The 14,107-nt window shown below is 41.0% G+C and overlaps 1 protein-coding gene across 4 annotated transcripts in view; it reads right to left on the bottom strand.

Moving 5' to 3' along the window:
- The window catches only part of TAF1B (TATA-box binding protein associated factor, RNA polymerase I subunit B), an 83,562-nt gene that overhangs the window by 48,521 nt on the left and 20,934 nt on the right, over window positions 1–14,107 (bottom strand). For 3 of the 4 annotated variants that reach the window (XM_009183665.4, XM_017947278.3, XM_009183664.4), the window contains exons 7-8: window positions 9,116–9,269; window positions 1,331–1,430 (exon numbers count right to left, since the gene is read on the bottom strand). In XM_009183665.4, coding sequence (XP_009181929.2) covers window positions 1,331–1,430; window positions 9,116–9,269 — 254 coding nt within the window. Of the gene's footprint in view, window positions 1–1,330; window positions 1,431–9,115; window positions 9,308–14,107 lie in introns of all 4 variants that reach the window. The other variant, XM_021924565.2, reaches the window with a different exon arrangement.

Below are 14,107 nucleotides of genomic sequence, written 5' to 3'. Positions count from 1 at the left end.
GCCCTGCTGCAGCAGGTGGCATATCTGACTGTGTGCAGTGGCCAGACCCCATGCTTGCTCACACACCCATCACCATTCCATGCCCGACTTGCCCTTGGCTGGCAAGAGACCCAGGCCAGTAGCGTGAGCCAAGCACAGCCTGCCAAGTGGAGTGGGTGAAATAAGCCTAGTGCAAAACTCAGGCAAAGATGCCACTGGCCACCAAGGTTTCCAGCCAGAAAAACGGCACCCCAAAGATCCTGCAACAATATGACATCCTTCCTATTGCCTTTGATATGATAGCATAACTACAAAGAGAAGTATTTTACAAAATATTCAGGGGCTCTGTCAGCTCTGCCAGGGAGTATTCGTAATCCTTTGACATTCACATTTTCCCTTTGGAAGCACTATTGTGCCATCTTCATTATTGATTTTCTCTTTTTCAATTTTAAATTATCTAATTCTGTCAGCTCTGTGTTTGTCAACCGATTTGCTAGCAATTCTCCTGCATTAATTTCAAAGATAACATGAAATGCTGAAACTTCCATAAAATTTGCAATTTCACTTTATGTCTGCATTATATTAACACTGACAGGCTGGAAAGGGATAAACCTCAACATTAAGTTGAACATCAAAGGATATCTGAATAGAGGTTATCTTTCATCAAAGTCAGGCCACTATTAAACAGCACTCAACAAATGACTCTTACACCGCCAACAATGTCAGGCTCATGAAGTTCTATGAAGATAATTCCTTAAATAGGTGAATGGAGGAAAATATTTAACATTTAGTACACCAAAAAAAACTTCTGATGAGAACCAAGGGGAAATAACCTTTGAGTACCACCAATAGTGACACAAACTCATAATCAAAGGACAGAAACCCTTCCATTGGAGACATCTGAAAACAGATCTAGAAAAAGATAAACTAACGTAAGTGAAGAACTTAAAATGGTACCTTTAGAAACATGACAATAACTTTCTTCTCTTTCCTCCACAGCAATATAGTGTGCAAATAACAACAACAAAACACATCTTTTATTTAAAAAAAAAATTGAAATTACCTGAAGGTCTCTAGATAAAAGTTCTCAAGTTTAGTCTCAACAATATACCTATCTGCCATGCACACACATCACATTACAGCTATATTTTGAGGATAACCTAAAGGATTAGAGGAATCCACATAAGGAAAATAAAAAATAAAAATTCTACTCTTCATTAAATTATGACTTATGTTCCATATTTGGATAGAACACAAAACAACAAATAACAAGTCAAGCAAGAAATAGAAATTATCATATCACTCTTTTGTCTTTATCACAGACTAGAAAGTCAAAAAGGAAATAACTTACCTCTATACCAAAGATTCCTCTGTCACGCCCATACAATTTCATCTGTTCTGGAAAATGCTGAAAAGCATTTATGTAAGGAATATGGTCTTCTTCAACAAATCTGTATTTTTAAAAAGAAAAAGGTTTAACGAGAGCTACATACTGATATAGCAAAGTAAATGCTTTAAGAAAATCTCTTAAAATTCACAGACATGGTAAGAATTAGTTAAGCATATTCTATTTCCCACGTTTTTAAGGATAATAAATCTGATCATATCTATTATTCTCTTTACCCATATGTTGGCCTATTCAGCCAATTACTGAATGATTCTCTTAAGTTCCTGACTAAATAAATATGTCTAAGAAGGACTGGGCACAGTGGCACATGCTTCTACCCCCAGCTATTTGGGAGGGGCAGCAGTAAGACTGCTTGAGCCCTGGAGTTTGAGGCTACAGTGAGCCATGATCACACCACCGCACTCCAGCCTGGGCAAGAGTGAGATCCTGTGTTAAAAATTTTTAAAAAAGGGCCGGGCGCGGTGGCTCAAGCCTGTAATCCCAGCACTTTGGGGGGCCGAGACGGGCGGATCACGATGTCAGGAGATCGAGACCATCCTGGCTAACCCAGTGAAACCCCCGTCTCTACTAAAAAAATACAAAAAATTAGCCGGGCGAGGTGGCGGGCGTCTGTAGTACCAGCTACTCGGGAGGCTGAGGCAGGAGAATGGCTTAAACCCGGGAGGCGGAGCTTGCAGTGAGTTGAGATCGGGCCACAGCACTCCAGCCTGGGTGATAGAGCGAGACTCCGTCTCAAAAAAAAAAAAAAAATTAAAAAAAAAAAAGTGTCGGGCCAGGCGCAGTGGCTCATGCCTGTAATCCCAGCACTTTGGGAGGCCAAGGCGGGTGGATCACAAAGTCAGGAGTTCAAGACCAGCCTGGCCAATATGGTGAAACCTCGTCTCTATTAAAAATACAAAAATTAGCTAGGTGTGGTGGCGTATGCCTGTAGTCCCAGCTACTCCGGAGGCTGAGGCAGAAGAATCGCTTGAAACCGGGAGGCAGAGGTTGCAGTGAGCTAAGATAACACTACTGCACTCCAGCCTGGGCGACAGAGCGAGACTCAGTCTCAAAATAAAAAAAGTGTGCAAGAAGTGTGTATCCTACTTGTTAGTTCACCACCAGGCTTTCCAACATGGCATTCCGTGTATCCCTAGCTCCCCTCACATGATAGGCTCCTACTCATAAATCACTCCTGCAAGGAGGTTTACCTTGATCCCCATTTTCTGTGAAAGCCTACCTCCCTTGTCTACCCTTCTGTCTCCAATACCTACAATAGTGCATGTTAGATGTTTGTTGCTGAAAGAACCATTAAGGGTAGGGACCTTGCCTGTTTGCTCACCACTCCACCCCAATGCCTGGTACACAGTGGATCAAATATTTTGAGTCGATTATTGAGTTTGAAGAAAATAACACATATACATAAATACACAAATATATTTATTTACAATTCATTAATTTAACAACAATTTATTGAATACTATATATCCAGTACTATTCTAGACTGCAGAGAAATGGCAGTGAACAAAACAGAAAAACATTCTTGTTCCTATGGAGTTTACATTCTAGTGAGAAAAGAAAGATACAAAACAGATAAGTAAAATCTATAGTATGTTAGGTAGAGTGAAATGTTAAGGAGAAAAACAAGGAGAACTGAGAATGAGAAATGGGGGTCTTGCGACCATGTCAAATATATACATATATCTATATACAAGATATTTAAAATAAGAAAATTAAGGAAAGTGAGCTAAAGACAGGAATAAGTATACAAACTGCATTGCCTTGAGGACTTTGCTGTTGCTAGAGCTGGGCTGACATTTGGCTTTCAGCTTTGTAGCACTTAAAGGATAAAACTGACTCAACTTTTTTTTTTTTTTTAAGACGGAGTCTCACTCTGTCGCCCAGGCTGGAATGCGGTGGCATGATCTCAGCTCACTGCAGCCTCCACCTCCCGGGTTCAAGTGATTTTCCTGCCTCATCCTCTCGATTAGCTAGAATTAGTTATAGGTACCCACCACCATGCCTGGCTAATTTTTGTATTTTTAGTAGAGACATGGTTTCACCAGGTTGGTGATCTGCCTGATAAGCCTCCCATAGTGCTGGAATTACAGAAGTGAGCCACCAGTCCCAGCCTCAACTTTAATTTTAAATTAAAAATGTGCTTTAATTTTTAGTCTACTGAAAGTTGAGAATTAAATATTTATATAAAAATGGTGTTAAAGCTTCCCCAGGTAAGTTTTTATTAGTATATTCAGTTTATATAAAAGTATTTATGTGCAGTAATCAGTATTTGTATTATTTTGCAATTATATTTTTGGTTTAATATCATTTTATATACAAGATGTAATGTGTACCTGTCACTTTTTAAACTACCTAGTATTCTACTATGTTAATGTGCTCATTATTTATGTAGTCTTCACTATGTGATAACACATGCCAGGACTGTGTGGAGTGTTAGGAGTCTGCAGAGAGAAGTAAGAGATGAAGGGTCCTCCGCACTCCCACCCTAACAGGTCGGACAAACAGCCTGCACATGAGTCAGCAGAGGTACTGTCTCAAGCAGCACAACAGAGGAACAGTCAGATCCATAGGAGCAGAAGAAATGAGACCTGCCTGGGGGAAGCAGAAATGTCCGCAAAGAGCAGGTCTTTGGCATCTGGAGTTCTAACAGTTTTTTTCACCATTTATAAACAGTTCTGCTCTTAGCCTCATTCAAAGTTTTTTTCTTTTTAACTTTGAATTTCCTTTTAGAAAAGTATTTATTTCCCTCCCCCCCAAACAAAAACAAAAACAAAAACAAAACAAAAAAAAGCTGCTTACTCAAAGTTCTGAACAATCTATTTCCCTTCCTAGGTGTTAACAAATGGTTCTCTAGATCAGTCCAGGAAGTTGATAGAAAAATTGGCATAGACTAAAAGCATCTCATATGCCTCTCCTGACGAACAGACTTTAGCCTTGTCCCCTGGAAACGCTGTCCTTACTTATAATTATGTAATTTTCCCAAGTTTCAACCTATGAAGGGTTAGAAATTTAATAAACTCATTCTTCATCTAAGATCACTGAAAAAGCACTGAATTAGAGTTAAGTCGTGTCTACCTGTAAAACAGATCCTGAACCCAGTCACCATTATCACTGCCATAATCCAAGTTACCATCTCTTGCCTGGAGGATAGCAAAAGACCACCTGGTCTCCATGCTTCCACTCTTCCCTTCCTAGAACTCATTTTCCACAGCTGCCTGAATGATTTTTTTTTTTTTTGAGACGGAGTCTCGCTCTGTCGCCCAGGCTGGAGTGCAGTGGCGCGATCTCGGCTCACTGCAAGCTCCGCCTCCCGGGTTTACGCCATTCTCCTGCCTCAGCCTCCCGAGTAGCTGGGACTACAGGCGCCGCCACCACGCCCGGCTAATTTTTTGTATTTTTAGTAGAGACGGGGTTTCACTGTGTTAGCCAGGATGGTCTCGATCTCCTGACCTCGTGATTCGCCCGTCTCGGCCTCCCAAAGTGCTGGGATTACAGGCTTGAGCCACCGCGCCCGGCCGAATGATCTTTTAAAAACATCAATCGGATTGTATCTCTCCTGCTGCAACCTTCCAGGGGCTTACTCTCACACTTAAAACCCGGAGTCCACCTGGGTATGAGGTTTCCTTCCGGAGTGATGTGTCCTGAAAACAGCAGACTGCACAGCTTTGTAAACTTTGAAAACGTATTGAAAACCACTGAATTGTGTGTGTGTGTGTGTGTGTGTATATATATATATATATATTTTTTTTTTTTGAGACGGAGTCTCGCTCTGTTGCCCAGGCTGGAGTGCAGTGGCGCGATCCACTCACTGCAAGCTCCGCCTCCTGGGTTCACGCCATTCTCCTGCCTCAGCCTCCCGAGAAGCTGGGACTACAGGTGCCCGCCACCACGCCCGGCTAATTTTTTTTTGTATTTTTAGTAGAGATGGGGTTTCACTGTGTTTGCCAGGATGGTCTCGATCTCCTGACCTTGTGATCCGCCCGCCTCGGCCTCTGAAAGTGCTGGGATTACAGGCATGAGCCACCGTGCCCGGCCTGAACTGTATATTGTTAAACAGTGAATTTTATTATATATAAATGATACCTCAATTTTTAAAAATCCAAATTCCTAACTTGTTTTACAAAGACAGATATCTGCCCCTGATGATCTGTTCACTCTCATCCTCCTACTCTGCCTTAGAATTCTGACTCCAGTCACACTAGCTCTCCTCTGCTCCTTCATCACACAGCTCTTGCTTTAGGGCTTGGCAAAAGCAACCTCCCTCTACCTGGAATGCCAGTACAGCAGTCCCCACTCATCCTCTTTTTTGTGCTGCATGGTTTCGTAAGTGTTAAACTGTACGCCATTCTAAAGAGCATGAGAAATATCACGCCATCTCTCTCTGACCCGTGTGAGACGCGAATCTTCTCTTCGTTCAGCACAGCCAAGCTGTAGGCACCACCCAGCCATGAGTTACTCGTAGTTTGTTGGCTCATTCTCAGATCTACTGTCAGAGTGTTGCAGTGCTTGTGTTCAAGTACCCCTTATATTTTACTTAATAACAGACTCAAAGCTCAAGAGTAGTAGTACCAGTACACCGTAATAATTATTCTATTTTATTATTGATCTCTTACTATGCCTAACTTACAAATTAAACTTTATCACAGGAATGTATGCACAGGAAAAAACACAGTGTATATAGGGTTCCGCGTTATCTACATTCTCAGGCATCCAATGTCTTGGAATATATCCTCTGTGGTAAGTGAGGTGTATCGTACTCTTGATATTCACACTGGCTCTATTTTCATTTAAGGTGCAGAGTAAATGCCACCTTCTTGGTGAGGCCTTCCCAAATGACCAATCTAGAGTGGTCATCTAGTCATTTTCTATCATACCATCCTATTTCAATTTCCTCAATAGCCTTTCCCTGTCTGATCCTTTTCTTACTTATCAGGTTGATGCAAAAGTAATTGGTGGTTTTTGCCATTAACCTCAATGATCTTTGCACCAACCATACTTATGTGTTTGTTTATCTGTGTCCTCCTCTGGTCTTGAAATTCATGAGAGCAAGGACTGGACCTATATGATTCACAACTGTATCACAAGGGTCTAGATGCCAGAACACCACCGGCATATAGTAGATATTCAACACAAATTCACAGAATGAATCAATGCTGGCTATTTTTATTTATTAATGCCATTATTGCTAGGTAGGCAGGGTCCTTTACAGGCTATTTGCAGGGTAATGAATTTATGTAAGGACTATGGATGCTGCTAGAGTACTTAAAAAAGGAGTGACATGCACAGTGTTAAGGTATGTGGGTACTTTGGCCAGGCTAATAACGTACTCCCTTAAAACCAGTGTTCTTTAAATATTTTTTCAAAGTTTGGCAGTGGTTCTTAAACTTTACCATCCATAAGAATCCCCTGGGCCAGGCATGGTGGCTCACGCCACAATCCCAACATTTTGGGAGGCCAAGGAAGGAGGCTTGCTTGAGGCCAGAAGTTCGAGACCAACTTGGGCAACATCACAAAACCCCATCTCTACAAAAAAATAAAAATAAACAATTAAAAAAAAAATCCTCTGAAGGTCTTATTTTAAAGCAGAGATTACCAGGTCCTACCCGAGGGTTTCTGATTCAGAAGGTGTAGGATAGGTCTAAGAATTCACATTTCTAACCAGTTCCCAGATGATACTGAAGCTGTAAGTCAGAAGGCCACATTTTGAGACCTTATGACTTAGAGCTCCTTCTGGGAGAAAAGCAAAGAAAGAATATGGTGACAGTCTCTTCTCCTATTGCCCCAAGCAACTAAGCTCTGTTCCCAAACTTGTATATTCCACAGGGCAAAACAAAAGCCCTCAAGCTAACTAGATTTAATCTCCTTGAAGGCATTTCAGAATTCCCCCTGGTGAGGGAGGAGATGGAAAGAGAGAGAGAAGAGAAAAGAGGGAGGGAGAGAAGACGGGTGGGTAGCATCTTACCCCTATTCTTTCAACCACATATAATATTCTCCCTGAGAAGAATTCCAGGTAAATATGACTTTCTCCATCTTGTTAGATTTCTAGGAGAGTTCTGTTAGCCCCTTACAGATTGTCCTGGGTAGGATGGCTAGCCCCTTTATCCAGCTCTAATGACATCATTAGATTTATGTTTTTGTAAGATCCTTCTGGTTATCAGGAGGAAAATGGATAGAAATGACACAAGATTACAGACACAGAGCTCAGCTGGCAGACTGTTAAGCAATCCAAATGAGGGTAGAGAGGACAGAGAGAGAGGGAATGCAGAGAAGAATGGTTTTTTGAGTTTTTGGACATATAATTGAGTGGACATAAAGACCAACAGTGTACATAGAAGGGAAAGAGTCAAGGATGATCCCTAGGCTTCTGGATAGGATGCAACAGGGTGGATGGCATTTACTAAGAAAGAGAACACTGGAGAAGGAGCTGGATCAAGGAGACAGATGATGAACCTCTAGTCATGCTGATTCTGAGATACCATAAAGACATCTAAGTAGCCATGTCCAGCAGGCAGCTGTATATATGAATCTACGGGTCTGGCCCTCAGTAGACAAGTCTGGGCTAGAGATATAAATTTGAGAGTCATCAGCATATAGTGGTAATTAAAGCCTTGGGAAAAGATGAGATCACCCAATGGGGGCATACAAAGCAAGACCAGGTTTTTAAATTAATAGTAAAATTCACTGAATCATGGGCTATCTGCTTGCAGAGTTAATCAGACCTGAGGAAAGCATTTTTATTTGGTTGATGTGGCCAAATTCAAAGGCACTATCATCATTTACTGGAGGCATTATATTTAATCAAAGGGGTTGTGCCAATAATGATGATGATGGTGATGATGATGAAAACAAAAACAATAATGACTAGCATTGAGCTCTTATTATGTGCCAGACACTGCTCTAAGTGCTTTCCATGTAGCACTAATTATTGAAAGTAGTTACAACCCTATGAGGTAGTTATTATTATTAGCCCCATTTTACCAATGAGGAAACAAAAGCAGAGAGAAATTAAATGACTTACTCAAGGTCATATAATAAATAAGTGGCAGAGCCAGGATTCAAACCCAGCAGTTCGGTTCATAATTTGTGCTCTTAAACGCACTCTACACATTGATTAAACCCAAATGTTACTATTCAGAACACATATAAAGCAAGGAGAAAAAAATCAGCACATTAACAATTTTGGCACATCTATTACATGAGAAATTCTTACATTATTAACCAAAACACTCTGTAGATTACCCTGAAAAATATAAACGCTTACTATCTGGATAACACATCCTTTCAACAGTTTTGTCTTCAACTTTCCTTATAAACACAGACCACCTATATTTTAGCTCTTAACGCCAACATATGGTTTTGTGTAACTATGAATAACCATTTTGCTAATGTAAAGATCACCTGTTTATCTTTTCTTAGAAATGAAAAATATTGACTAATATTACTCAAGTACTTAAATGTCACTTTTCTCTTCAAAAGATTAGATACTTAATTTTTCAATAGCCCATGTGTTATAAGTACTATAATTTCTACTACATAAATAAGAAAATCAAGAAGATGAATTACTAGCCCGGGGGGGATTACATTTCCAAATTAGAATTCAGGCCACTCCACCTTTCCAGTTCCTTCCTCAAGTCAGGCCTTCTTATAAAAATCAAAATATCCAAAGTTTGTCTACTTAGTTCATGTAGTAACCAGCAAAAATATTATCACACAAGAGGTCTAGCTAACCTCAAAAGATCTGAAAGTGTTATTGCTTCTCTCTGCCAAAGTAAGGACAAATAACAGAAGGCGAGTGTCTGTGGCACGGTCATCTTCACAATTCCTTTCTCCTTTCGTTGTGAGTATTCAACTCCATCCAGAGATCCAGAGCAGACAGACGTTTCTTAGGAGATAAATGGAGATTTTTAAAAATCCAGGTAACTATTTGGATAACAAAAGAAAAACAAAAAATCTAAACAGACATTTTAAATATTCACATGGTTTGGCTGTGTCCCCACCCAAATCTCATCTTGAACTGTAGTCCTCATAATTCCCATGTCATGGGAGGGACCTGGTGGGAAGTAACTGAATCACGGGGGCGGGTTTTTTCCACGCTGTTCTCATCAGAGTGAATAAATCTCACGAAATCTGATAGTTTTATAAAGGGTAGTTCCCCTGCACACGCTCATCTTTCCTGCCACCATGTAAGATGTGCCTTTGCTCCTTCTTCACCTTCTACCATGATTGTGAGGCATCCCCAGTCATGTGGAACTGCGAGTCCATTAAACTTATTTTTCTGTATAAACGACCCAGTCTCGGGTATTTCTTCATAGCAGTAAGAAAATAGAGTAATACAAATATCTTAAAACTAGTTATAAAACCTTTACAAAGAGCAATTTGGCAATAAAGAGTAATGAAGGACTAGAATAAAATCAGCCAAAAATGTAATCATGGGATATCTGTGGGAGTGGGATGGGACAGGATTCTAAAGAGGGATTTGAGCCAGGCACAGTGGCTCACACCTGTAATCCTGGCACTTTGGGAGGCCAAGGTGGGCAGATCACTTGAGGTCAGGAGTTCGAAACCAGCCTGGTCAACATGATGAAACCTCGTCTCTACTAAAAATACAAAAAATTAGCCGGGTGTGGTGGTGGATGCCTATAATCCCAGCTACTCAGGAGGCTGAGACAGGAGAACCGCTTAAATCCGGGAGGTGGAGGTTGCAGTGAGTCGAGATCGCGCCATTGCACTCCAGCCTGGGTAACGGAGCGAGACTCCCGTCTCAAAAATAAAAAAAATAAAAAAATAAAAAATAAAGGATTTGAACTGTTTGATCTTTTTAATAGTGAACATAAACAATTTTTTAAATAAAGGAAAGGATATGCAATTACAATGCACAGCAACAGATGTGTAACTGCTTTGACTCTGGCCTCAACTCCCATGTCCCCTTCTCTACAAGGCCTCTCCAAAACTCCAAAACTTAGCTAGAGCAGCACCTCCTCCTATCCCCATCCTCCAGGTATCCTCTACCATATGACATTATGGTATCTTCATTCATTCACCGGATGCTTATTCATCTCATTCTTTGTGCCACTCTTCTATGTCTCAGGAAATGACAAGTGAACCATGTCTCATCTCTCTTAGAACCTATATTCTAGTAATGGGAGACAGACCAATAAACAAACAAACAAGAAATACAACTGGCAGAGCCAAGTGCCATGGTGTGCACCTGTAATCCTGTAATCCCAACTACTAGGGAAGATGAGACAGGAGGATCACTTGAGCCCAAGAATGCGAGACTAGCCTGGGCAACACAGAGAGACCCTAACTCAAAAAAAAAAAAAAAATTACAATTGACAGATAGTGATGCTACATAGAAAGATAGCAATGTAGAGTCATATAAAGTGATGGGAAGGGAAGAGAGATGTGCTATTTTACATGGGTGTCAGAGAAACCTCATTGAGAAGGTGACATTTGAGCAGAGACCTGAATTAATTCAGAAAGTAAGTCTTAAGGATGTTGGGAAGAATACCAAGTATATTAGCAGGAGTGAACTGCAGGAACAGAAAAAGGCCGGTGTAGTGACAGCATCATGGGATGCTACAAAATACAGTTTCTACATAAATCTGCCACGATTGTGTGGCTTCCCCAGCCATGTGGAACTGTGAGTCCATTAAACCTCTTTTTCTTTATAAGAACAGAAATTTCTGAGGGAAAGTAGCAGGAATGATACTGAAGTGAGAGTAAGAACTATATTATGTAGAATTTTGTAGGTCATGATTTGTACTTTGGATTTTATTCTAAGTATAAGAAATTTCGGGAGAGTTTTAAAACATGGAAGCAACAGGACCTCATTTATGTATGAGGTCACTCTAGCTGCTGTGGGAAGAATGGAGTTATGGGAGGACAGGAGTAGAAACGCAAGACCACTCTTCCAGGAAACCCACGACTGGTACTTGGACTGGAGTGGTAGCATTGCAGCTAGTGAGAAATGGTTGGATTCTAGACAGATTTTAAAGGCCGAGTCAAAGGATTTGCTCCTAGATTGGATGTGAAGCATGAGAGAAAAGGAGAAAACAAGTATGATTCTGAGGTTGTTGGCCTGAGCAACAAGTAGCATGCACTGTCATTTACCACGACAAGGAAGATGGCAAAAAAAACAAAAAAACAAAATCAGGTTTGATGAGCAAAATCACAATGTCAGAATTATATGTGCTGGCCAGGTGCAGTGGCTTATGCCTGTAATCCCAGCACTTTGGGAGGCCGAGGTGGGCAGATCACGAGGTCAGGAGATCGAGACCATCCTGGCTAACACGGTGAAACCCCGTCTCTACTAAAAATATAAAAAATTAGCCAGACGTGGTGGCAGGTGCCTGTAGTCCCAGCTACTTGGGAGGCTGAGGCAGGAGAACGGCGTGAACCCAAGAGGCGGAGCTTGCAGTGAGGTGAGATAGCACCACTGCAGTCCAGCCTGGGCAAAAGAGCGAGACTCCCTCTCAACAACAAACAAACAAACAAAAAAGAATTACATGTGTTAAGTATGAATCTTATTAAATACATCAATAGAAATGTTGAGTCAGCAGCTGAATGTAAGAATCTATACTTTGGAGGAGAGGTGGGACTAAAGATACGAATTTTAGTTTCAGCATATAGTTGGTGGTTGGTTGAAGCTACGGTATTAGGTGAAGTCACATAAGGTGCAAGGGTAGATAAAGAAGCAGGACTAGGAATGACCCTGAGAATCTACGCTTTCTTAAACATAAACTCTCAAAATCACTCCTCAAAGCCTCTTTCTCCAAATTCTGTAAGTCCTTGCTTCACGGCACTTATCAGCAACTAAAATGCTCTTTATTTGGTCATTTATTGCCTATCTTCTCCTACTACAATATAAACACCTTGAAGGCGGACGGTCTTGCCACCATATTACGTCCCAGTGCCCAGAACAGTCTCTAGCACAGAGTAGAAACCCGATGTGCAAATAGGCCCAACAGTTCTACTTTGAAGATTTCAACCCAGTGAAATGATTTGAAAGCCATGCAAAGGTTTAGGATCAAGAAATGTTGTCGCAGCACTGTTTATAATATAAAAAAAATTTAGAACAACCTAAATGCCAGAAATAGAAGTTTAATTAAATAATTCCATGCAATGGTATACTACAAAACAATGTCCATAATACTTTTAGATCAGTGGTTCTCAAAGTATACTCCTGGACCAGCAGTATTAGTATCACCTGAGAACCTAATGGAAATGCAAATTACTGAGGTTTAACAAGCTCTTCCGTTGATTCCGATGGATGCTGAAGTTTAAGGACTATCAGTTTTAAATGAATATATAAAGTCACAGATTTCCAAAAACAAATGTGTGTGCGTACACATACAAAATTTTTTGTATATTCCTTATAATATGTAAGGACTTCCAGTTAAGGCGGCAAATTGAAAACACGTTAGCCTCTGCTCTCTCCCGCTACAACTACTATAAAGAGAATTTTTTAAATACGTAAACCTGAGGACAACATGAAAAAGGTGACAAGAACAATACAATTTTAGAAGTCAGAAAGCATACAGATAGGTGTTACTGGCTTAGCAGTCCTGAGAAAGCTAGATCCAAAGCCAGCAGTAGGCAATGCCACAAAGCAGTTTTCACTGGGGACCCCTAAAGAAGGCTCAGGAATTGGAGACGCTCATACCCCTAGAAACTGAATGAAGCCAGGCCTAACACCAGGATGACTGCTTAAAATCCAAATTAAGAAGCAGTTAGACATCCAGATTCTCTTTTTTTTTTAGACGGAGTCTCGCTCTGTTGCCCAGGCTGGAGTGCAGTGGTGTGATCTCAGATCACCACAACCTCCAACTCCCGGGTTCAAGCCACTTTCCTGCCTCAGCCTCCTGAGTAGCTGGGACTACAGGCAGGCGCCACCATGCCCATCTATAATTTTTTGTATTTTAGTAGAGACGGAGTTTCACCATGTTGGCCAGGATGGTCTCAATCTCCTGCCCTCGTGATTCACCTGCCTCGGCCTCCCAAAGTGCTGGGATTATAGGCGTGAGCCACCACGCCCAGCCAGACATCCAGATTCTTATCCCAAACCCATGCAGTCAAGTGATGCTCCTCCCTAGTCTTGGCCAAAAACTGGAAATTTCTTCTCCAGAGAGAAAGGTCTCTAGAATAAGGCATGCCAGTCACATGCACCGTTGAGAAGTGAAAACAGGAGGCTTAAGTGAAAGTTTACATACTGAATACTAAAACAATCCTCCATTCCCCTCAGGCCTTCTTCTTCCTAACCAGTTCCCAGAACAGTGACAGCCAGGATTACAAACCTGCCAAACAGAAGACTCAAAGAGATTTCTCTGAGGAATCTGATCAGCTCCGGGGGGAAAAGATTTAAAGATGATAATGCTGGGGTTCACTGAGAAAATAACCTTGCATACAGAGCAGAGCTGACAAGTCTCACCGTGGAAACAAAGCCTTCTATCAACTTTTTAGTCTCCATGGTTGAGTAAGAATAGCTATCTTAGGCTCACTAAACATTTAAAGCCTTTCATACAAAAAGCAGAGGCCAAAACAATCAAGTCAGGGGTGAAATATCATTAATATTCTCTGTGAAATAAAACATGCTCCACAAAAATGAGAGGGTAATCCAGGAAAGAAGAAATGGGATGTGGAAAATAAAAAATTCCAACAAAAGAAAAATGATAGAATCTCAGGATGGTGGTAAAGAGAGATCCTGGCTGGGCGGCGGTA

The sequence above is a fragment of the Papio anubis genome, chromosome 14 (genome assembly GCF_008728515.1).
Source record: "Papio anubis isolate 15944 chromosome 14, Panubis1.0, whole genome shotgun sequence".
NCBI classification, from domain to species: domain Eukaryota; kingdom Metazoa; phylum Chordata; class Mammalia; order Primates; family Cercopithecidae; genus Papio; species Papio anubis.
Note: the sequence above shows the minus strand (reverse complement) of the source record. Positions and strands in the feature narration are given on the sequence as shown.